We start from the raw sequence: 23,655 nt of genomic DNA, 5'->3' as shown, positions 1-23,655 counted from the left end.
CTTATTTTGTGAGAGACAGCGTGCATGTTGGGGAGGAGGGGCAAAGGGAGAGAGAATCTGTAGCAGACTCTGTGCTACGTGTGGAGCCCCATGCAGGGCTTGATCCCATGACCCTGAGATCACGACCTGAGCCAGTGCTCAACCAACTGTGACACCCAGGTGCCCCCCCCCGAACAATTTTTTAAATCCGTGAGCATACAGCTCAGCAATGTGATTAACCAACATTGAATCATGTTTGAGCAGAGTTTGGGTTATAATAACTTTTTAAAACATTTTGCTGATTAAATGATATGTGCATAGTTATTAGGTATAAGCAATTAAACAACTCTTGTAAATCTCTATACTTAATGTTACTGCAAGCAGACCAAACATTTCTGAGGTCAGCTGAGAAGAAAACAGTTGATTTGAAGCTCTAAGACTTCTTTGAAGATGAGAGTTCCCAGGTGATTGGGTCTCTAATTTTTTGGTAGTCTATCTAGATGTTTCATGAGCCTCCTAGATGTTACTAGGAGCCAGAACAGAGCAAGGGAGCCAGCCCTAGGATTGGAGGAGGTAAAAACCATAAAGCCTTTTTCTTTCCATTTTCAGAGGCCAGAGTTAAAAGTAAAATATTGTCATACATACTTTAGTTTAATAAGATGGCATTTTTTCCTGTACTTACCTAATACATACCAGCTTACAAAGAAAGAAAACTGGGAGAAAACAACTACTCTTAGTGAAGTATTCGAGTTGCTCTGTAATAGAAGTATGTACTACAAACAGATATTTCACATATATTATTTATTCCTTTCAGAAGTCTTTTGAACTATTATTTTCATTTTTTTAAAAGATTTTATTTATTTATTTGCAAGAGAGTACAAGAACCTGACGTGGGGTTCAATCCCATTACCCTGAGATCATGACCTGAGCCAAAGTCAGATGCTTAACTGACTGAGCCACCCAGGCGCCCCTGTTATGTTCATTTTAAGATATGGAAATTAAGGCTCAGAGACATATAATTTTAGTCAAGCTTCTGACCCAGTTAGTTACTGAGGTAGAATTTGAATTAATGTCTCTCTGGGTCCAATTTCTGTTTTCTTTCTATAATACCATCCTCTGAAAGGAATGAGAATTCTGATATGTGGATTTGAGACAGGACTATGCTTAGCACCTAAGGTGGGACACATTAGAGTATTTATTTGATACTCCTCTTTTCATCAGCATTTTCATAATGGTGAAATTAGGTCAAACTTCCAAAGAGTAAATTTTATAAAAGAGCCATGGGGGCAGATTGTTTAAGGCTCTATAATAATAGACTTACAGAAGATGGACTTGGTTATTAACAAGGGGAAGGAATAAACGATTCCTTCTCCTTCGCATCTTAGGTCATTCTTTGGTGTCATCTAGGGGACCCCAGAACATTTGAGGTTAATAGGAAAGAGAAGCAGATAGTTTGGAGCAATGGGGGAAGATGAGGCCTGGATGGGGGTGATTTTAGAGGGAAGCCTTGGTTAGTATTTGTTTATCCAATAGAAGGTATTATATGCCTGCTAAATAGTTGATTGGTATTGAGATACAAAGCCACTGTGCTCAAGGAGCTCATGGTCTGGTGGGGAGACATTTGTTGATGGATATTTTCAGCTCCAAGTGGACAGTACCGTATCTGTGCACAAGGTGTTTCAGCAGTATTAAGGAAGGGCATAAGGTATAGCAGCATAGTGGAATTTTCTTTTCTTTTCTTTTCTTTTCTTTTCTTTTCTTTTCTTTTCTTTTCTTTTCTTTTCTTTTCTTTTCTTTTCCCCTCCCTTCCCTTCCCTTCCCTTCCTTTTCTTTTCTTTTCTTTTCTTTTCTTTCTTTTCTTTTTCCCTCCCTTCCCTTCCCTTCCTTTTTTCTTTTCTTTTCTTTCCTTTCCTTTCCTTTCCTTTTTTTTAAGATTTCATTTATTTATTTGACAGAGAGCGAGAGAGGGAACACAAGCAGGGGGAGTGGGAGAGGGAGAAGCAGGCTTCCCACTGAGCAGGGAGCCCGATGCGGGGCTTGATCCCAGCACCCTGGGATCATGACCTGAGCCGAAGGCAGATGCTTAAAGACTGAGCCACTCAGGCGCCTCTCTCTTTTTAATTTTAATTTTAATTTTTTTTTAGATTTTATTTATTTGAGACAGAGAATGAGAGAGAGAGCGCACATGATGGGGGGAGGGTCAGAGGGAGAAGCAGACCCCCTGCTGAGCAGGGAGCCTGATGCGGGACTCGATCCAGGGACTCCAGGATCATGACCTGAGCCGAAGGCAGTCGCTTAACCAACGGAGCCACCCAGGCGCCCTCTTTTTAATTTTTAATGTATTGTTTTGAATAAGTAAATAAATCCCCAAATCAAATTCCAGAAAGTATACAGTAAAAAATTAATTCCTCTATCATAACTGTCCCTGCCTCTCTTGGTCTCTTGGTTTCTTTTTGCCGAGGCATTACTATTAACAGTTTGTTGTTATCTTCTCAGAGATATTCTCTGAATATAAAATATATGCTTGCTCGTATTTTTTGTGTACCTATAGTTGCATACTACACCATTGTGCTTTTCACCTTGGAGAAAGTTCTAAATGAACTATTGAATGTCCTTGTGTTTAATAGTTATGTGCTATTCGGTCGGATTTAGCCAATCTCCTATTAATGGACTTTCAGGATATTTCCAGGCTTTTGTTGGCAATAGTGCTGCAGAGAGTATTTTTATACATAGTTTTGTACATGGGGGCAAGCATATCTGTGGGATGAATTCCCAGCAGTCTGGAGAATGCGTTGAAGGGTACTGAAACTAGAGGCAGGGATCAGTTATTAGGAAGTACTAATGATGAAAAACTGAAGTAAGGCAGTGGCAAAAGGAGTGGGAAGGGAGAGAATGAATTACAAATCATGTACTCCATCAATTTTAAGATGCACATTATTTCTTCACATTTTAACATGTTTGAAATCAGTGTGTAGGGGTGCCTGGGTGGCTCAGTTGTTAAGTGTCTGTCTTTGGCTCAGGTCATGATCGCAGGGTCCTGGGATCAAACCCCACATCAGGCTCTCTGCTCAGTGGGAAGCCTGCTTCTCCCGCTCCCACTCCCCCTGCTTGTGTTCCCTCTTTCGCTGTGTCTCTGTCAAATAAATAAATAAAATCTTTAATAAAAATGAAATCAGTGTGTATTTTACAGTCGATGGTTTTCATTCAGTTAATTGTTAGTACATTCTTTTTTTTTTTAAGATTTTATTTATTTGAGAGAGAGAGCACAAACAAGCAGGGGAGCAGCAGAGGGAGCGGGAGAAGCAGGCTCCCTGCTGAGCAGAGAGCCTGATATGGGTGGGGCTCGATCCCAGGACCCTGAGATCATGACCTGAGCTGAAGGCAGATGCTTAACTGACTGAGCCACCCAGGCGTCCCAGTACTTACTTTGTAAGTTTCTTGGTGGCTTATAAAATGGCACATGTTATAAACAATGGTATCTTAAATCCAGTAAAATACAGTAAAAAGCAGGAAGGATTGACAGAAGTTAGATGTAGAAAATAAGGGGAAGTTAGAGTCAAAGTCAATGAACCTTTTTTGTTTTCTTCACTTTCAGTATATAAACCGTTTTATGGTTTTCTGTATGGTCTTCATATTTGATTAATGGTTACATTAATTTTGTGAATTTAATAAACCAATTCCACTATTGGTAGATATTTAGATTTTAGTTTTCTTTTGGCTCTTTACAGATCACTGGTAACATTGAATATTTTTCTATTTAGAATTAGGGAAGGTTTGATTTAGTAGATTCCTAGATAATTGTGTATAATGATATTTAACAGATACCCTGAGTGGCAAATTGCTTAAAGAACTTCTGAGTTGATACCTTATGAATATTAAGAGACTACTTCGAAATTTTTAGATTAGATGGGGCTCTTTCAGTGTACATTGAAATCATTTTCCTCAGGATTCACATTCTAAAATCAGTACTTAAAGAGAAAAGATTAGCCTTAAAGTTGTTCACTAATTATAATATTCATGGGTGTGGTTTTTTTGTAAAACACCTTGAACAGAAAAATATATATGATAAATACTGTAATTGGTTGTATATAATTCCATAGAATGAGTCATTCAGAAATTAAGTCAGTTGAGTGTTTTGATGCTTGGAACGCCAGCAAATTTAGGGAGATAAAACTTGTCAGTTCTTTTGTTTTTCTTCATCTTTGTAAAGATAATTTCATTTTTTCCAGTTCTTTGTCAGTATTTATCTATGGTCTCCAATTTTGAAATTCAATTGCCTTTGACCTTGAATATTCAACTTTTTTTTTTTTTAAAGATTTTATTTATTTATTTGAGACAGAGAGAGCGCACAAGCAGGGGGAGCGGCAGGCAGAGGGAGAGGGAGAAGCAGGTTCCCTGCTCAGCAGGGAGCCTAATTCGGGCTCAATCCAAGGACCCTGGGATCATGACCTGAGCTGAAGGCAGATGCTTTAACTGACTGAGCCACCCAGGTGCCCCTAAGGTTTTTTTTAAATTGGGATTTCTTGAATTATTTTAAATTTTTTATTTCTTTTATTTTTTTAAGTAAGCTCTACGCCCAGTGTGGGGCTTGAACTCATGACCCCAAGATCAAGAGTCGCGTGCTTTACCAACTGAGCCAGCCAGGCACCCGTGTTTAGCTTCAGTATTGTTTTTGCTCTTAAACTCTGGCTGAGTACTTACAAATGAATTCTTCTGAATTAAATGTGAATATGATGTGACATCCAGTAATGTATAACTCTGGAGATCTGAAATTTCTGTATTAGGATATTCTTTGCACTTCATGTTGTATAGCATGGGATATTTGTATAAGACTTTTGGTTTGGTGGGATGGCACATACATTGCCAGAGTTCTCATAACCCTGATATCCTTGAGTCAGTACTTTGTTTCCCCAGTCCCAACAAGTACATTTCATTAAGAGGGAATTTAAGGTACATTTTAAGTTTGTTCATGAATCTGTTTCCAGATAAACTTAATTGTAAAATCTGAGCTCCCAAGCAAAATATCAAAAGCTCTCTTTTTTTTTTTTTTTTTTAAGCTTGGTAGACAAAGTAAGCATCTCTGACTTCTGAACAGTCGGCACTTTCTCATAAAAGAGAAAGAAAATGGTATTTTAGCTCTGAAAAGTGTCTTAGAAACAAAAGCTCAGGCTAGTTCTTGCTCAGCACTACACATAGGTGATAGGATGGAATCAGCACCCTTTTCACTCTCATGGTGCCCTAGTTTAGATGATAGATGATTGTCCTTATGTTGAAGTGGAACAGTGTGGCACTCAGATTTTCTCTGTAGTTCAGTGTTCTCTCTGCTACCTTGATGCTTTTTTCAGATAATTATTCTTTGCTTGTTAACCCTCAACAAACCAACCAAGTGATTTTAAGGAAGTTGGAGGATTTACCTTTTTAAAGAGAAGTTGTAGATTCTTTGGGAAAAGGTATAATTTTCTTCTCTTTAAATATTTGTGGCACTGCCGTTATTTGTACTATAAATAAATATATTTTTCAAGATTTATTTATTATTATTTTTAAAAGATTTATTTACTTGAGGAGAGCGAGCACCCGCACACGGGGAGGGGAAGCAGAGGGAGAGAGAGAATCTTTAAGCAGACTCCATGCTGAACATGGAGCCCGTGGGGCTCAATCCCACAGCCCTGATGTCACCACCCAAGCCAAAACCAAGAGTGGGATGCTCAACCAACTGCAGCAGCCGTGTGCCCCAAAGATTTTATTTAATTATTTTATTTTGAGAGAGAGAGAGAGAGCGTGCTGGAGTGAGCAAGTGGAGGGAGGGGCAGAGGGAGAGGGAGAGAATCCCAGGCAGACTCGAGACAAGCATGGAGCCCAGTGCAGGACTCAATCCCCTGACACCAAGGTCACAACCTTAGCTGAGCGGAGGAGTTAAATGCCCAACCAAATGAGCCACCCAGGAGTGCCACAAATAAGTATTTTTTAAATTATAGGATATTGAAGCTGAAGGTAACTATAGATAATACAAGTCAGCTATTACAAGATATCTGAAAAAAAAATATATATATATGTTTTTTTTTTTTAAGAAAATAAAGTTTACTTTATTCCACTAAAGTGGATTTTCTTAAAAAGTACATTCAGGAAGCTTTCCTGCAGCCCCAAGCCCAGGCCTCCAGTGCCCCAAACCCTGTGGGTGTTGGAGCACCCCCTACCCAGAGCCTGGACATTTATAATCAGCAGCCGGGAGCAGAGAAGCTCCAGGATTCAGGGTCCCAGACACGTCATAAAGCCCCAGGCCAGAGCCAAAACCGCTCTGTTGACAGAAGGAGTCCAAGGGCCATGACACCCACACAGGCCTGCTCCCAGCCCCTGCTCTCCTCCTCAGTGGGTGCAGAGGCTGGATCTAGAGCCCAGACTGAAGGCGGGGTGAAGTCCTGCAGGGGGCTCTGCTGCTTCTCCATCCTGGCTCCCCTGGGGGTTCAGGGGACAGAACTGGGTGGGAAGGGTGGTGGTTGTGTTCTGTAGATTTCCTGGTCTCACCCCCTAACTGCAGTTTCTCCTCTGTGCCCAGATGAGTAGCTGTTGTGAGTTCTTGTGCTGACAAGCCCCACCCCCTGACACCACTGCCCTCAGCAGGCTGACTGCCCAACCCTTTCCTTCTACCACCCCCTTCATGAGGCTGCTTCAGAGCTGTGGCCCTCCTGGGGTGACAGAGGATTCACGCAGCACCATGCTGATCATGGAGGGGGATGCTGAGCAGGCAGCTGATGCCAACAGGCCCAGCTGTAAGGCTCCCGCCCCCACCCCATGGAAGAGGAGTGACCCCAGGCAGACTGGGGGAAAAGGCTGCCATCTTTACCCACAGCTCCTCCCCATCAGCACAGTGCCCCACTTCCCGGCGTGGGCTGCCAGGATCTGTTTTCCCCAGAGGCCCTCTAGCCACGCTGTCCCACCTAAGGGAGAGAACAGCCTGGGCGGGACTTCACAGGGGGACCTGGGCATGGGGGGCGGAGGCTATAAAGTGATAGCTAATAACAGCTAATACAAGTCAGTTATATATACTTTCATTTTTTTTTAAAGATTTTGTTTATTTATTTGAGAGAGAGAATGAGATAGAGAGAGAGCACATGAGAGGGGAGAAGGGTCAGAGGGAGAAGCAGACTCCCCTGCCGAGCAGGGAGCCCGACGTGGGCCTCGATCCTGGGACTCCAGGATCATGACCTGAGCTGAAGGCAGTCGCTTAACCGACTGAGCCACCCAGGCGCCCTATATACTTTCATTTTTTAAAGAAAAGGATCATGTAACTGATTATAGGAAATTTAGATAATATTCAGTTTTATGTACATTTTAGTACATTTTTCTTTACCGTGTTTTTCTTTAACATAAGACAAGCATCTCCGTGTTATTTACAGACACCTACTTAACAACCACATGATGTGGATGTACCTTTACAAACTATTTTCTTACTATGATTCTTTAGGGTGCTTCTAGTTTTTCTACAGTTACAAATAATGTTTTTGTCCATGTGGCCTTTTCTTCCTCCTCCTCTTCCTCCTCCTCTTCTTCTTCTAAAGATTTTATTATTTATTTCTTAGAGAGAGAGAGAGGGAGAGGGAGTGAGCTCATGAAAGCAGGGGGAGGGAGAGGGACAAGCAGACTCTGCACTCAACATGGAGCCTGACACGGAGCTTGATCTCACAGCCCTGAGATCATGACCTGAGCCAAAATCCAGAGTTGGACACTTAACTGAGCCACCCAGGTGCTACCCCTGTTTTTCCTTTCAATATTCTCATTTTACAAATGAAGTCAGACTAAAACTAATGAAAATTAATCCTTTTCAAGGGTTACAGTTCAGGTCTTCTGACTCATGGTTGTACCTTTTCCATTATACCATAATACTTATTCTCTATAATGGAAAGACCACTCAGGTTGGAAAACACTATTTTTTTGTATCTGTTGCCTTAACCCACTTTGGAACAAGGCAAGGCAGACATAAGATATTAATATTAACTCAAGTTAAAAGTCATCTAACCCTTCTGGGGTACCTGGGTGGCACAGTTGGTTAAGCGTCCCAACTCTGGATTTTGGCCTAGGTCATGATCTCAGGGTGATGGGATCAAGCCCCACATCGGACTCCGCACTCAGTGTGAATTGAAGTCTGCTTGAGATTCTCTTTCCATCTCCCTCGGCCCCTCCCACTTGTGTTCTCTCTTCCTCTCTCTCTAAAATAAATGAATCTTAAAAAAAAAAAAATCATCAGGGGCGCCTGGGTGGCTCAGTCGGTTAAGCGGCTGCCTTCGGCTCAGGTCATGATCCTGGGGTCTTGGGATCGAGCCCCACGTCCGGCTCCCTGCTCAGCAGAGAGCCTGCTTCTCCCTCTCCATCTGCCTGCCACTCTGCCTACTTGTGCTCTCTCTCTCTCTCTCTGTCAAATAAATAAAATTTTTAAAAAAATCATCGAACCCTTTTGCCACCAGGTTAGCAGGTTTATTTTGAATAATTTACTTATTCTTTTAAATCAGTGGCCCATCTTTTCCTTTTTTTTAAATATTTTATTTATTTATTAGACAGCGCAAGAGCAGGGAGGGGCAGAGGGAGAGGGATAAGGATAAGCAGACTCCCCACCTAGGGCAGAGCCCGCCGCAGGGCTAGATCCTAGGACTCTGAGATCATGACCTGAGCCAAAGTCAGATGCTTAACCAACTGAGCCACCCAGGCGCCCTGGCCCATCTTTTCCTATTGTGAGTCTCTCTCCCCTTCTTCATAATGAGAAAAAGAGGGTTGAGTTCTTAGTTCCTAGATTGTTGAGGAATTGCTGTTGTGAGAACACTGATTTTATACCTAAATGATCTTCTGCAGCATCCCCTAGAATACCTAACCATACCTTAAATGAAGCCTATCCTTTATAGTTACACATAAGCCAGCTGCCCTCTGGGATTATGAACCAAACTGAATAGAAACCATACTCGTTTTTCATTCCTTTTCTTCTTTTCCTTGTATTTTGTTCTCTTTCTTTCTAATGTATTCATTCTGAAAGCATACTCTGTGTTAGACCAATACGATGGTAAGTAGTAGAGTTCCAGTTTTTTTTTAATATGCTAGTTTTAAATCATTTCAAATTTGAAGTTGTGATATATTGCCAAGACCTCCTGTGTACCTTTCATCCAGATTCCCTAATAATTAACATTTTATTTACTCTTATTGCTATCTCCATGCACACACATTTTTTTTTTCACTAAACTATTTGAGAGTATGATGCAGACATGATGCCCTATTTAATATTTCATTGTCCATTTCCTAAAAAAAAAAAAAAAAGCTATTCTCCTTATAGTTGCATTAATAATCTTGGGTTGCCATAACAAAATACCACAAACTGTGTGGCTTAAACAACAGAAATGTGTTTTCTCACATTTCTGAGGTGAAATGTGGAAAGCCCAAGCTCAAGGTTCAATACCAAGATCAAGGTGTCTGGTGAAAGCTCTCTTCTTGGCATTTATTTATTTATTTATTTATTTGAAATATAAATATATATAAACATATATATTATGTGTTTTAAGATTTTATGTATGTATTTATTTATGAGAGAGAGGAGCAGGGATGCATCAGCCAGGAGAGGGGCAGAGGGAGAGAATCTCAAGCAGACTCTGTGCTGAGTGCAGAGCCCGACAGGGTGCTTGATCTCACGATACTCGATACTGAGATCATGACCTGAGCCAAAACCAAGAGTCAGATGCTTAACTGACTGAGCCACCCAGGTGCTGACTATGGGTAAATTTTACTGGTTATCCCAATAATGGTCTTTAAAGGTCCAGGGTTATGTGTTGCAGTTAGTTGTCATGTCTTCTTATTTTTCTTCAGTCTGAACAGTCTTTCCTTACCTTTCATGACCTTGCCATTTTTGAGGGATATGGACCAGTAACTTAAAAACTCTCCATAAATTTGTATTTTATTTTTCCTTATTGTTAGATTCATGTTATGCAGTTTTGGACAGACATACTGCAGAAATAAACTATGTTCGTAACTTACTATATTTGGAGGAACATAATGTCGATATGCCCCATCATAGTGATGTTAACTTTTATCACTTGGTGAGATGGGTTTTGCCTGTAAGGTTTCTCCACTGTAAAGTAAATGAGTATTTTTGGGGGAAGTAGTTTGAGACTTTATAAATTCCTGTTCTGCATTAAACTGTCTCTTGCTAGCTTTAGCATCTATTGATTATTGTTGCTTGAGTCAGTTCTTAACTGTGATGGTTGCCAAACGCTGTTTTTTTAAACGCCATCATTCCTTATATATTTATTGGTTTTCATTCAGTTGATTATAAGGCAAAGCTTCCCCCCTTCACCTCTTTGTTTACATCAGTATGTATTCTTGGTTGCTATTTTATTCAGTGCTTATAATCATTTACTATTATTGATTTTGACACTTGTCCATTCCATAGATTTGGCCAGTGGGAACCCCTTGAAGATAGTGCCTGTGTCCTTTTGACATCATACTTGGAGCACTTTTTTACTTTCTGGTGCAGTATGTTCCAAGCTCTTGTACCTTCTTTCCTGGTCTAGAGTCAGCCATTTCTCCAAGAAGCCGTGGTTCTTCTTCTTCTTTGAAACCAAGATCTAGATATTAGATACTGGTATATTATTACTTCTAGGCCTGTCAATGGAGATTAAGAAATAGTTGTATTTACACATATACATATACACACGCATTCATTCCCCTTATATTTCTATATTTAACTATGAGGTTTACACCAAGACTTCCAATTACAGTCCAGCACAACAGGGTTTATTTTTTTTTAAGATTTTATTTATTTATTTGAGAGAGAATGAGAGAGAGAAAGACAACACATGAGAGGGGGGAGGGTCAGAGGGAGAAGCAGACTCCCTGCTGAGCAGGGAACCCAATGAGGGACTCAATCCTGGGACCCCGGGATCATGATCTGAGCCGAAGGCAGTCGCTTAACCAACTGAGCCACCCAGGTGCTCCACAACAGGATTTATTCTAATGTCCCTTTCCACATTTGTAATTTCCTAAGTCTGTATGTATTTCTAAAGGAGCATTAATGAGATCTGCATTGCAAGTTTGGATGTGGAGAAAGAAAAAGAATAGTCAAGGATGACTCAAGATTTTTGGCTGAAAAAAGCCACCAGAAGAAATGCCATTTACTGAGATGGAGAAGACTATAGGAGGAGACAGTTTGGAGGAAGAGAGTAGAAAGTCATGTGCTGAATCTGAACTGTGTATTAGATGTGCAAGAGGAGGTGTTGGGGAAGTAGTTGGATATTTGATTCTGTGTTGGATATTTGAGTCTACGGTTCAAAGGAGAGATCCAGGCTGAAATGCGGATTTCAGACAACTAGTTAATTTTTGGGGCCAAAATGCTTATATTTCCTTATAGCCTATTACTATGAAAGCAACAAATATGTATCGTTAGAATTAGATTTAGAATAGAGGCAAGCAAAAGGAAAATAGAGATCAGTACTATTAAAAGTTAATTCCATATCCTTTCTGATCTCTTTCACAGATTTTTTTTTCTAATATGAAATCACTCTAATTACTACTTTTTTCAGATGATGGTTTTTTATTTCCATTTCAGTAAATTTTCATTTTTTAAAAAAATATTTGAGAGGGACAGAGATAGCGAGTGAAAGAGAGCACAAGTGGGAAGGAAGGGGAGAAGCAGACTCCCCACTGAGCAGGGAGCCTGATGTGGGAATCGATCCCAGGACTCTGGGATCATAACCTGAGCTGAAGGCAGATGCTTAACTGACTGAGCCACTCAGGTGCCCAGTAAATTTTCATTTTATCTAATCCCAGACCATATTCATATTTCTTTCATTGATCCAGAAATGTCATTTACAGGTAGTTATTCCAAACCTATGTGCAATTTAGGGATAGAGATGAATTATATCAGATTACTTTGTCCCTTGAGTCCCTTAATCTCTCCATTACATTTCATGCCACTGATTTGTTGATGAGACTGGGCCAGTTGCCCTGCAGAATATCTCACTTTATAGATTTGTCTGGTGGCTTCCTTGCAGTGTTATTAGCTCTTTTTATTATTTCTAACAAAATTATCTGCAACTTTTTCTAAAACACCGTTCTGTATAAAAACTTTTCATGGTTTCTTGTTAGCCACAGGGTAAAGGCTAAAACTTTCTTAGCTCAATATTTAGTAACCATCAGAATTTGTTATCTTTGCCTAGTCTCCCACTCTTCTTCCAGCCAAACCTTCCTGGTCAGACACAAATAGAAATAGGTAGTATTTAAGAATGTAGACTTTCGATCCAACTGTCTATATTTAAATTCCAGTTTCAGTACCTAGTAGATGTGACAGTTCACATCATTCCATCTCTTAAGTGGAGGTAACAGTACCGACCTCATAGGGTTGTTGTAAGGATATCAGTTAATACTTGTATCATCTTTAAAACAGTGTCTAGCACATAGAAAATGCTATAAGTATTATTAAATAAGCTTAAAAATCTAGCCTAATTTTTTCCCTTTTGCAAAACAAAAGACACTCATTGCACAATCCTTTTCAGCACTTTTATTCATGACTTGTTCTTGCTGGAGTGCTCTTCCCCTTTCTTCCTGCCTACAAAAATTTAACTTCTTCATCAAACATTTAACTAATATTATTTGAACACCTGCCAGATACTCAGTCATTGAGGTCATAGCAGTAAACAAGACAGAATTCCAGCCTTTAGGGAGCTTATACTCTAGTGGAAGATACAGACAAGTACACTACAATGTGATAAGTGTATGACACATGTACCTTCAGGATCCACTAAAGGCGTTGTCTTACAGAGTCAGGGGAAGCCTCATGGACGATGTGATATATACGCTGAGAGTTGAAGGAAGAAAAAGAATTAGCCTGTTAAAATGGGCGGCAAGACAAGGGAAGGAGGTGGGGCTTAGCTTTGAGAACAAAGTATAGTTCACTAAACTGCAGCTTTAAGGGAGAGTGGCTAAAGGTGAGGCCAAACAAGTAAGCAAGAACTGGGTTGCAGAGGGTTAGGAAAAGCGTTCAAGATGGGTCTTCTCACATCCCACTGTCTTTAGGCATCTTCTCAGACTACCTCAGCCAATTTTTCGCATTTCCTCCTGACTTTCTATAGTGATTTGACTCTAGAGTGTAGGGCTTGCATTGGGAAGAAGTTACATTAAAATAGTTGGAGGTGGTTTGTTTGGGGAAGAAGTAGTGATAAGATGGGGAACAAAATCTGACATGAATTAAGTTTAATATTTTGGACTTCTTCTATGGATGCGTAGAAAACACCAAGATATTCAGGATGGGTTATCCTAGAAAAGGAAAATTCCAAAAGAGAAAGAGAGTCCATGTGCAAGGTTTCCTGGAACTGTATTTCATTAAAGATAGAACTTTGAAAGGGAAGAGATGAGACTGAAAGAAGGTAAGAACCCAGATCATAAATGGAGACTAAGGTGTTCAGGCGTTTTCTAGTAAGCATTTGGAAATCATTGATGGATTTGATATGAGAAACAAATTGGATAATGTTTGCATATTAGAAGTGAATGTAGCAATTTAGAGAGTAAATTTGAGGAGACTAAGTCTAGAGGCAAGATAACCAGTTAGGAGGGTACTGCGGTAGTCAAAGTCGAAGGTAATGAACCCAGCAAAGAGCAATAGTAGGAAGAGAAGGAAAAGAGATAAATTTTACAGATATTATTCGAGACAAAATTGGCTGGACTTGGAGATGTATCAGATGTGAGGGTCAGGTAGGGAGGAGGAAGAGTCAAAAAAGATTGCTAAAATTCTGGCTAAATACAAGAGTAGTAACAGATGGAAGAGGAGGACAATTACTAATACTGAAAAATCAAGCTCAGCGTGCCTCTGAGACTTGAACATGGATGTGTGCTTTGACTGATAAAAGGAAATCCAGGCTTGGTATCCATAGACATGGGAGTCATTGCTGCATAGGTGGTGGGAGTTAAGCTGTGGAAGTGGATGGTTATGCTGATAGCATTTCATTTTCTGTGTGCTAAGCACTGTCCTGAATGCTTTGTATACATTGTTTCATTCAATTCTTGTAACAACCCTGTGAGGTTGTCATTTTACAAAGAAAAAGAAAGTGTCACATAGAAGAGTTAAGTAGTGTTTAAAGCTAATAAGGGACAGAGTCAGGAGTGGAACAAACTAACTTAAAACCTGAAATCTTAAAACATGATGCCATGGGTGAGTGGAGAAGAGTGCTTAGGAGAGAATGCTGGGGAACTTCAACATTTAAAGGAGGATGGTCACAGGTGGAGCTGCCTATCTACACATGCTCACCCATGTATATATGGAGAAGGAACTGGAGAGGTAGGAAAACCAGGAAAGTGGTTATGACAAGAAACCAAGAGGAATTACCATAACAGATTATTCTGTGTGCCAAAAGCCACAAAAGAAATAACATTTTAAAAATTTGCATCAGGTTTAATAAGTTGGAATTTATTGGTAATTCCTGTTTAAGTGGAGCAGTGGCAACATAAGTGAGATGGCATAATTTATATAAAGCTCTTGAGCATAGTAGATTGCATATTTTAAGTACAAACAAAAGTAGCTCCTATAGTTATGGAGTTAATAGGAGTTAAAAGTGGAGACAGTGAGAACTCTTTCAGATACTTGAATCTGAAAGATCTTAACTAACTCAGGTAAGTTGATTTGGTTGGGTTTAAATATGGATACATTTAAGTGAATAAAATTTCCATATAATTATTTCTGATAATAATGAACATATGGAAGGACTGTAGCATTGTAATGTTGAGGGACCAGCTGAAGGAGACTAGATTTATATGGTTTCAATCTTCTGGTATGATTTTTCTTCAGCAGAACCCAGGAGCAGAAATAAAAGTAAAGTAAAGGCATTCAGTTAGGTTGATCTAGATTTAGGATTTTATTCAATGCGTGTGATAGAAAGGCTAAATTGGGGGTGGGGGGAGGAAAAGAAAATGAAGGTTTTAATAAAAGAGTATTTTAATAGTTTAAGGGGTGCCTGGGTGGCTCAGTAGGTTAAGCGGCTGACTCTTGATAGTGGCTCAGGTCATGATCTCGGGGTTTTGAGATCGAGACCCGAGTCGGGCTCTGTGCCGGGCATAGACCCTGCTTAGGATTCACCATCCCTCTGCTTGTAGGCACGCACATTCTCTCCCTCTTTCAAAAAAAAAAAAAAAAGTGGTTTAAATAATACATCAAAGACTGTGGAATTGATAGAGAAAAAATTGAGTACTAAAAGTGACTGTTAAGGGCGCCTGGGTGGCTCAGTTGGTTAAGCGACTGCCTTCGGCTCAGGTCATGATCCTGGAGTCCCAGGATCGAGCCCCACATCAGACTCCCTGCTCAGCGGGGAGTCTGCTTCTCCCTCTGACCCTCCCCCCTCACGTGTTCTCTCTCTCAGTCTCTCTCAAATAAATAAATAAAATCTTTAAAAAAAATACAAAAAATAAAAGTGACTGTTAGGAAAAATTTAGAACTGAGATCTAGATAAAAGTGACAAGTATGGTGACTAAACATAATAAAAAAATAAAAAAGTGACAAATATAAGGGGAATGGGAGGCTGTGGTCAAAAAAGGGGGATTTTAAAATGTGCAGAGGAGTGGTTCTTGGAAGTCGCTGAATTTAAGATCAAGATTTTGAGAGACTAGAAAACGTGATGAATCATCCAAATGGACATTAAAATTGTCCAGGATATAATGAAACTTGGGGTGGTTTTGCTTGAGGTTCCAGAAAGCAAATTGATTGGGCCTTGTCATGGGCCTTTGAAAAGCTCTGCTGGAGCAGAGTGTTGCTTCTGGTTAGATGGCAGGATTTAGGTGTACCTGAGTAGTATCTGGACTAGTTGATGAAAAGAATCTATCTACAATAATAATGTAGAGGAGTTACGCGCAGTTTGCCTAAGGTCACCTTCTGGGTGATTCTAAAGCCCATGCTCTTTCACTAACCCTAGTGTTTTTGCAACAAGTTAAGCTGCTTCAAACATTCTTTCCAAATGTATGGGAGAACAGTTTCATTTTATTTTAGCTTCTCCAGAGTTAATGAGTTTTTTAGTGCCAAACATCTATAGAGTGAAGTGGAAATCTATTCAGGGAGCACCTTGAACAGAAAATTAACCTCAGCCAATGTTTTTATCCACTAGTTTCAATAAATTGATCCATTAGTTCATTTGTCTGTTTATCTATTCTCCACCCATGTAATAGTGGTTACACAGTTTGAGAACACTATATTTGGAATAAGTTGAACAAAGTATAATTTGACTCATTTGGTTTTATTTATTGTCTTTTGTCATCTCTAGCTGCCTATCCCCACCGTTTGAATCTCTTTTACCTCGCCAATGATGTCATACAGAACTGCAAAAGGAAAAACGCAATCATTTTCCGTGAATCATTTGCTGATGTCCTTCCTGAAGCAGCTGCTCTAGTGAAGTAAGTAAATTCTTACTGCTTTTGGGGATCTAAGCTTAGGAAATTAAGAATTTTAGTTTTCTTTTTTACCTGTCAGTAAGAACTGTTAATAGTTGTACATGTTTGAAGATCCAAGGATATTTTGCCCAAATTGTTTGTGTAACTTTCCCACTAATACACACATTTTTCTTTTAAAAATTATTTCTTCTCTCTCTCTCTCTCTCTCTTCTTTTAAGATTTTATTTATTGGGGCACCTGGGTGGCTCAGTCAGTTGGGCGTCTGCCTTCGGCTCATGTCATGATCCCAGGGTCCTGGGATCGAGCCCGCATTGGGCTCCCTGCTCAGCGGGAAGCCTGCTTCTCCCTCTCCCACTCCCCCTGCTTGTGTTCCCTCTCTCACTGTGTCTCTCTCTGTCAAATAAATAAAATCTTAAATAAAATAAAATAAAATTCTCTTCTTTATTGAACTGAAAAGTGAATTTAGATTAGTTGTTATCATTAGAGCTTAATATGTTCTTTTGACTCTAAGGGTCTAGAGAAAATTGCATGCATGTCTGACCTTTGTTCGGAAAAGATGTCATGGCAGATTTTGGGGAAACAGTGAGCTTGGTACTCTGAAATAAACCCAGCATAAGAACGGATTCTGATGACTTTTAGTGAAGAAAGTCATAAAACCATTTGGGAGTTTGGATTTGGGCAGTTGTTTCCTCTCTTTTTCTCTCTCACTCTCTCTTTTTAAGATCTGTTCATTTTGAGAGAGAGAAAGCTCGCGTGCATGTGCACAAGTAGGGGACGGTGGGGAGGGTGGAGAGAGAGAGAATATCCCAAACAGACTCCATGCTGAGCATAGAACCTGACTCGAGGCTTGATCTCATGACCCTGAGATCATGACCTGAGCCAAAACCAAGAGTCTGACGCTTAACTGACTGAGACTGACAGCTGCATTTCTTCTCTTGTTATATGCATTCTCTTGGAGATTTATCTACTCATGGATTAAACTCTTGCTCATATCCTAATAACTACTATAACTGCATCTAGATTTTTGATGTTTTGTTTTGTTTTTAAAGATTTTATTTTTAAGTAATCTCTACACCCAGTGTGGGCTCGAATTTAAAACTCCAAGATCAAGTGTCACATGCTCTACCAACTGAGCCAGGCAGGCGCCCCCCCCTTTTTTTGGACCATGTCTTCAACTTCTTTTTGTGAATTACTACCTCATTATTATATGATGATATTCAGCTCAAAACATCTAAAACAATAATGTACTTTACATTTGTATAAAGCCCTGCTCCCACAGTTTGTGTGAAAATAGGTTATAAATTGAAAATTGTTATACAAATGGTATTTGAAACTCACAGTAACCAACTTTGCAGGTAAGCAAATTGAATTATATTCTTTCTTTTTACAAAATGAGAAAACTGAAGCCCAGAGCAGTTAAGAAATTGCCCAAAGTAAAATGTCAATTTAGTAAAAGAGGTGAGAATAGAACTGAGATTTTTCTGACTCTTAGTCTCCTGTTATTTCTGTTTTACAATACAGTCTGCCTAAACTTAACTTACAGTTTTTCATCTTATAATGGCCCCTTAGTAATTTTAAATTCTTGTCCCTTCATTTCTTAGTCACTTACCAGAGACTTATTCTTTTCCTGTTTCTTTCTCCTTTTCTTTCTTTCTTTCTTTCTTTTTTTTTTTTTTTAGATTTTTATTTTATTTATTTGAGAGAGAGAGCACAAGAGGGGGTAGGGTCAGAGGAAGAAGCAGACTCCCTGCTGAGCAAGGAGCCCAATGCAGGACTCGATCCCGGGACTCCGGGATCATGACCTGAGCTGAAGGCAGTCATTTAACCAACTGAGCCACCCAGGCGCCCTCTTTCTCCTTTTCTCTCTCTTTAAATTTCCCATTATCATCTGTTTGATATATTTATATTTTTATAATAGCCTTCTAACTACTTTCTTATTGTCTGATATCAGCCTCAGGTTTTTATTTATTTATTTTAATCTGTATAAGTTTGCCAATAATAGTACCCACCCCACAGAGTCTGGGAACTACTAAATGAGTAAATACTGTGATATAGAGTGAGTGCTTGGAATAGTGAGTGGCATATAATAAGCACCTAATAAATGTTAGCTGCTACTTTGATGATGAGGTTGATAATGATGATTACTCCTACAATTATTATTAACAATTCATGTTACCAAATCACTGCTCTGATCATTCTTTAAAATGTTTTCATACTACTATATAATTTAACAAATTCCTTTCCATGTTTATTATTTTCTTTTTTCTTTTTTTTTTAAGGATTTAATTTTATTTGACAGAGAGAGACACAGTGAGAGAGGGAACATAAGCAGGGGGAGTGGGAGAGGGAGAAGCAGGCTTCCCACAGAGCAGGGAGCCTGATGCAGGGCTCGATCCCAGGACCCCAGAATCATGACCTGAGCCAAAGGCTGACGACTAACAACTGAGCCACCCAGGCGCCCCCGTTTGTTATTTTCTTTGTCAAACAGGGAGCCCGACACAGGCTTGATCCCAGGACACCTAACTGACTGAGCCACCCAGGCATCCCGACAATAAGAATATACTTAATCCTACTGATGGGTGCCTGGGTGGCTCAGTCGTTAGGTGAGCCTTCGGCTCAGGTCATCGAGCCCCATATCAGGCTCACTGCTCAGCAGGAAGCCTGCTTCTCCCTCTCCCACTCCCTCTGCTTGTGTTCCCTCTCTCGCTGTCTCTCTCTCTGTCAAATAAATAAATAAAATCTTTTAAAAAAACAAACTTAATCCTACTGAGCTTTTCACTTAAAAAATGGGTAAGATGGTAAATTTTATGTTAATTTTTACCACATTAAAAAGAAAATTGGAGAAAAAACATAACCACAAGACTGAACAGGCTTACAATAGAAGGGTTCGACAAAGGAAACATTGTTTTGTTGTTTTTCTTTTTTGAGGAAATAATAAAATTGATAAACTTTAGATGAGATTGATCAAGAAAAAAGGCATAAATAAACAGTATTAGAAATGTAGAAAGTAGATGTGATTACAGGTGTTGCAGACCATAAAAGGATAATATGAACAGATTTAGTCCAATAAATTTGAAGATAAAGACAAAATGGTAAAGTTCCTCAAAAATACAAGTAACTAAAATGGCTCTAATTAAAAATTGAGGACCTTATAATCCTATAACCGTTGAATAAATTCAATCAGTCATCAGAAATCTTCCCATAAGAACATCCCTGCGTTTTGCAGTGGGTTTGCCACCAGAACACAAGTGTCGTGGAAACCACTGTTAAGGCCACGCCAGAATGGTAAAGGAAAAGATTTATATCAACATTGTTGTCATTGGAAAACAAGGCCACCACTACTGGCCATTTGATCGCAAATGTGATGGGATCAAAACATTTGAGAAGGTGGCTGCTGAGATGGTATGCCTGGCTCTTGGATAAACTGAAAGCTGAATGTGAGCATGGTATCACCATTGATACCTCCCTGTGGAAATTAAAGTCCAGCAAGTATTATGCGACCCTCCTCAGTGATGCCTCAGGACACAGTCTTTATCAAAAACATGATTACAGGCACATCTCCGGCTGACTGTGCTGTCCTGATTATTACTACTGATGTTTGGTGAATTTGAAGAAGGTAACTCCAAGAATGGGCAGACTCATGAGCGTGCCCTTTTGGCTTACACATTGGGTATGAAACAACTATTTGTTGGTGTTAATAAGATGGATTCTATCAAGCCACACCACAGCCAGAAGAGATACAAGGAAATCATTAGGGAAGTCAGCACCTACATTAAGAAAATTGGCTCCCACCCTGACACAGTAGCATTTGTACCAGTTTCTGGTTGGAATAGTGACAACATGCTGGACCCAAGTACTAATACGCCTTGGTTTAAGGGATAGAAAGTCACCCAGGAGGATGGCCAGGCCAGTGGAACCATGCTACGTGAAGCTGTGGATTGCCTTCTCTCAGCAACTTGTCCAGCTGACAAGCCCTTGAGTCTGCTACTCCAGGATGACTATATCCTGGTATTGATACTGTCCCAGTTGGCCAACTAGATACTAATATTCTCAAACCCAACATAGTGGTCACCTTTGCTCTGGTCATTGTTACAACTGAAGTAAAGTCTTTTGAAATGCACGATGAAGTTTTGAGTGAAGCTCTTTCTGGGAACAACGTGTCGAGGATGTGCCTGTCAGAGATATTTACCATGGCTCAAGTGGTTATCCTGAACTGTCTGGGCCAGATCAGGGCTGGCTATGAATCAGTGCCAGATTGTCACACAGCTCACATGCCTCTAAGTTTGCTGAGCTGAAGGAGAAGATTGATTACCATCCTGGTAAGAAGCTGGAAGATGGACCCAAACTCTTAAATTGTTAATATGATTTTTGGCAAGCCCAGTATGTTGAGAGCTTCTATGACTACCCTCCTCTGAGATATTTGTTGTTGTTTTGCTATTTGTGATATGAGATAGGCCATTGCTGTGGGTGTCACCAAAGCAGTGGACAAGAAGGCTGTCAAAAGTGGCAAGATCACCAATCTGCTCTGTCTAGAAAGCTCAGGAGGCTAAATGAATATTATGCCTAATACCTGCCACCCTGTTTTTTTTTTTTTAAGATTTTATTTAGGGGCGCCTGGGTGGCCCAGTCGGTTAAGTGTCTGCCTTTGGCTCAGGTCATGATCCCGGGGTCCTGGAATTAAGCCCAGCGTCAGGCTCCCTGCTCGGTGGGGAGCCTGCTTCTTCATCTCCCTCTTCCGCTCCCCCTGCTTGTGCCCTCTCTCTCTGTCAAATAAATAAATAACATCTTTTTAAAAAATAAAAATTTTATTTATTTGAGAAAGGGAGAGAGCACGAACAGGGGGAGGGGCAGAGGGAGAGAGAGAAGCAGACTCCCTGCCAAGCAGGGGCCCTGGGATCATGACCTGAGCCATCCCAGCACCCCCTTGCTACCCTGTTCTTAATCAGTGGTAGGAAAACTGTCTCAAAACCGGTTGTGTCAGTTGGCCTTTAAGTTTAACAATAAAAGACCAGGGGGACACCTGGGTGGCTCAGTCAAGTGTCTGCCTTCAGCTCAGGTCATGATCCTGGTGGGGTCCTGGGATTGAGCCCCACATCAGGCCCTCTGCTCAGTGGGGAGCCTGCTTCTCCCTCTCCCTCTGCCTGCCACTCTGTTTACTTGTGTGCATGCGTTCTCTCTCTGTCAAAAAAATGGATGAAGTCTTCAAAAGAAATTTTTTTTATTTTTTTATTTTTTTTTTTAAGATTTATTTATTTATTTATTTGACAGAGAGACACAGCGAGAGAGGGAACACAAGCAGGAGGGGGTGGAAGAGGGAGAAGCCAGGCCTCCTGCCAAGCAGGGAGCCCGATGCGGGGCTCGATCCCAGGACTCTGGGATCATGACCTGAGCTGAAGGCAGACGCTTAATGACTGAACCACCCGGGCACCCCCAAAAGAAATTTTTTTTAAATAAAAGCCTGGTTAATGCCTCTAAAAAATAAAGTCTATTAAATTAAAATTATTACTTATATGATAATAAAAGCTTAAAGGACAGGACAAAAGAAAAAAGGCTGGTTAATAATAGTGCATCAGAAAACCTTCAGAATGAAGGGAGAATATTTTGTAGACCATTTGTTTTATCTGTGGCAGTTTTAAGTTACTAGTTTTCAAAATCAGTACTTTTCAGTGGAAGCAACCTGGCCAAAACTCTGTCACAGAATTTTGAGACCCATTAAAACAAAGTTTAATGAGGAAAAAAAAAAATCCTTGACCTAGATGCAAGTTCACCAAATATTGAAGGAAGAAATAATTCCAGTCTTTCTCACACTTGTTCAGAGAAAAGAAAAAAAATGCTCCTCAGCTTACCTTAATGGGACTAGCATAACCTTCATGCCAAAGTTTAACTAGGAGATATGAAGAAAGAAATTACAAACTGATCTTATTCCTGAACAACCTGAGTCTAGTGGAACATAAAGAGTATAGTACATCATAGTGGGGTTTATCCCAGGAATGGAAGCATGGTTTAATATGGAGAATAAATTCATCTAATTCACTGTACTTAAAAATAAAAAGAGAAAAATTATATGATCTTAAAAGGTGCAGAAAAAGTAAGTAAAAAATCCAATCATTATAAAACAAACCAGGAATAGAAAGGAATTTCTCCAATCTAGTAACCTGTATCTTCCAAACATAACAACGCATAGCAGGGCGCCTGGGTGGCTCAGTTGGTTAAGCGACTGCCTTTGGCTCGCGTCATGATCCTAGAGTCACGATCCTCCCACATCAGGCTCCCTGCTCAGCAGGGAGTCTCCTTCTCCCTCTGACCCTCTTCCCTCTCGTGCTCTCTATCTCTCATTCTCTCTCTCTCAATTAAATAAATAAAATCTTAAAAAAAAAAAACCTATAGCAAATGTGTTATAGATGAGGAACAAAACAAAGGTAATGCCCAATATCAACATTTCTGTTCAACTTTGTCATGGAGTTCCTAACCAGAACAGTAAGCCAGAAGGGAGAAAGGGAGGGAGCAAAGTATATAAATGAAAGGAGTGGGAAAGGAAAAAAACAAAATTGTCATTAATTGCAGATGATAGGATTAGCAGGGTTGTTGGACCCAAATCAATAAAAATAAAATTAATTATTTTAGCTGTATACCAGAAACAAAGTAAGAAAATTTTTAAAAAATTAATTCTTTATACTGGGGAGGTGGGGGAGAGGTGCAGTTCATTCTTATTATTCATAGTAATTATGTACCATGAAGTTGCCATGAACAGTGAGTTAGTGAATACTGAATCATTGCTCCTGGGGCAAAAACAGGGTTACGTTCCTGCAAGTTCCCTGGTCACACTATTTTTATCAACTGATCAATATATAACCTCTTTAATGTAGGTTTCTGTATACAGATACCTTATTTAATATATATTTATTAATATATATTTTTGATTCATTAACATTGAATTCATGGCTAACAACACTATATAATGCTTGAACAAAGTTTATCTAATACATGTATTTTTTATGTAAGGCACATCACAGCTGCCTTCTGCTTAGGAACTCTAGACAGAAGAACTTCATTCAGCACTACGCTTGGAGGCCACTTTAAACAGCAAAATCATCACTCAGAAGCACAACAATGCAAAGAAATATGGCACTAAATAGACAATAAAAAGGATACTTGTTTCTAGTATGATAGCTTAAACAAGATGGCAGAGCATCATCTTGTTTGACCTCATCTGAGAACATGCGATGGCCATTCTGTATGTGTCTAAGAATGACTGAGAAAGCAAAACATTCCTTTTGG

General features: G+C 39.8%; 1 protein-coding gene across 6 annotated transcripts in view; it reads left to right on the top strand.

The window, feature by feature from the left end:
- The window catches only part of RPRD2 (regulation of nuclear pre-mRNA domain containing 2), a 99,772-nt gene that overhangs the window by 28,349 nt on the left and 47,768 nt on the right, over positions 1 to 23,655 (top strand). For all 6 annotated transcript variants that reach the window (XM_028088247.2, XM_028088246.2, XM_088022289.1 and 3 more), the window contains exon 2: positions 16,251 to 16,380. In XM_028088247.2, the coding sequence (XP_027944048.1) occupies positions 16,251 to 16,380 (130 nt within the window). The remainder of the gene's footprint in view (positions 1 to 16,250; positions 16,381 to 23,655) is intronic.

The sequence above is a fragment of the Eumetopias jubatus genome, unplaced genomic scaffold (genome assembly GCF_037043125.1).
Source record: "Eumetopias jubatus isolate StellerSeaLion01/CBP00866 unplaced genomic scaffold, mEumJub1_p1.0 scaffold_4, whole genome shotgun sequence".
NCBI lineage: Eukaryota > Metazoa > Chordata > Mammalia > Carnivora > Otariidae > Eumetopias > Eumetopias jubatus.
This window is presented reverse-complemented; position numbering and strand designations above follow the sequence as displayed.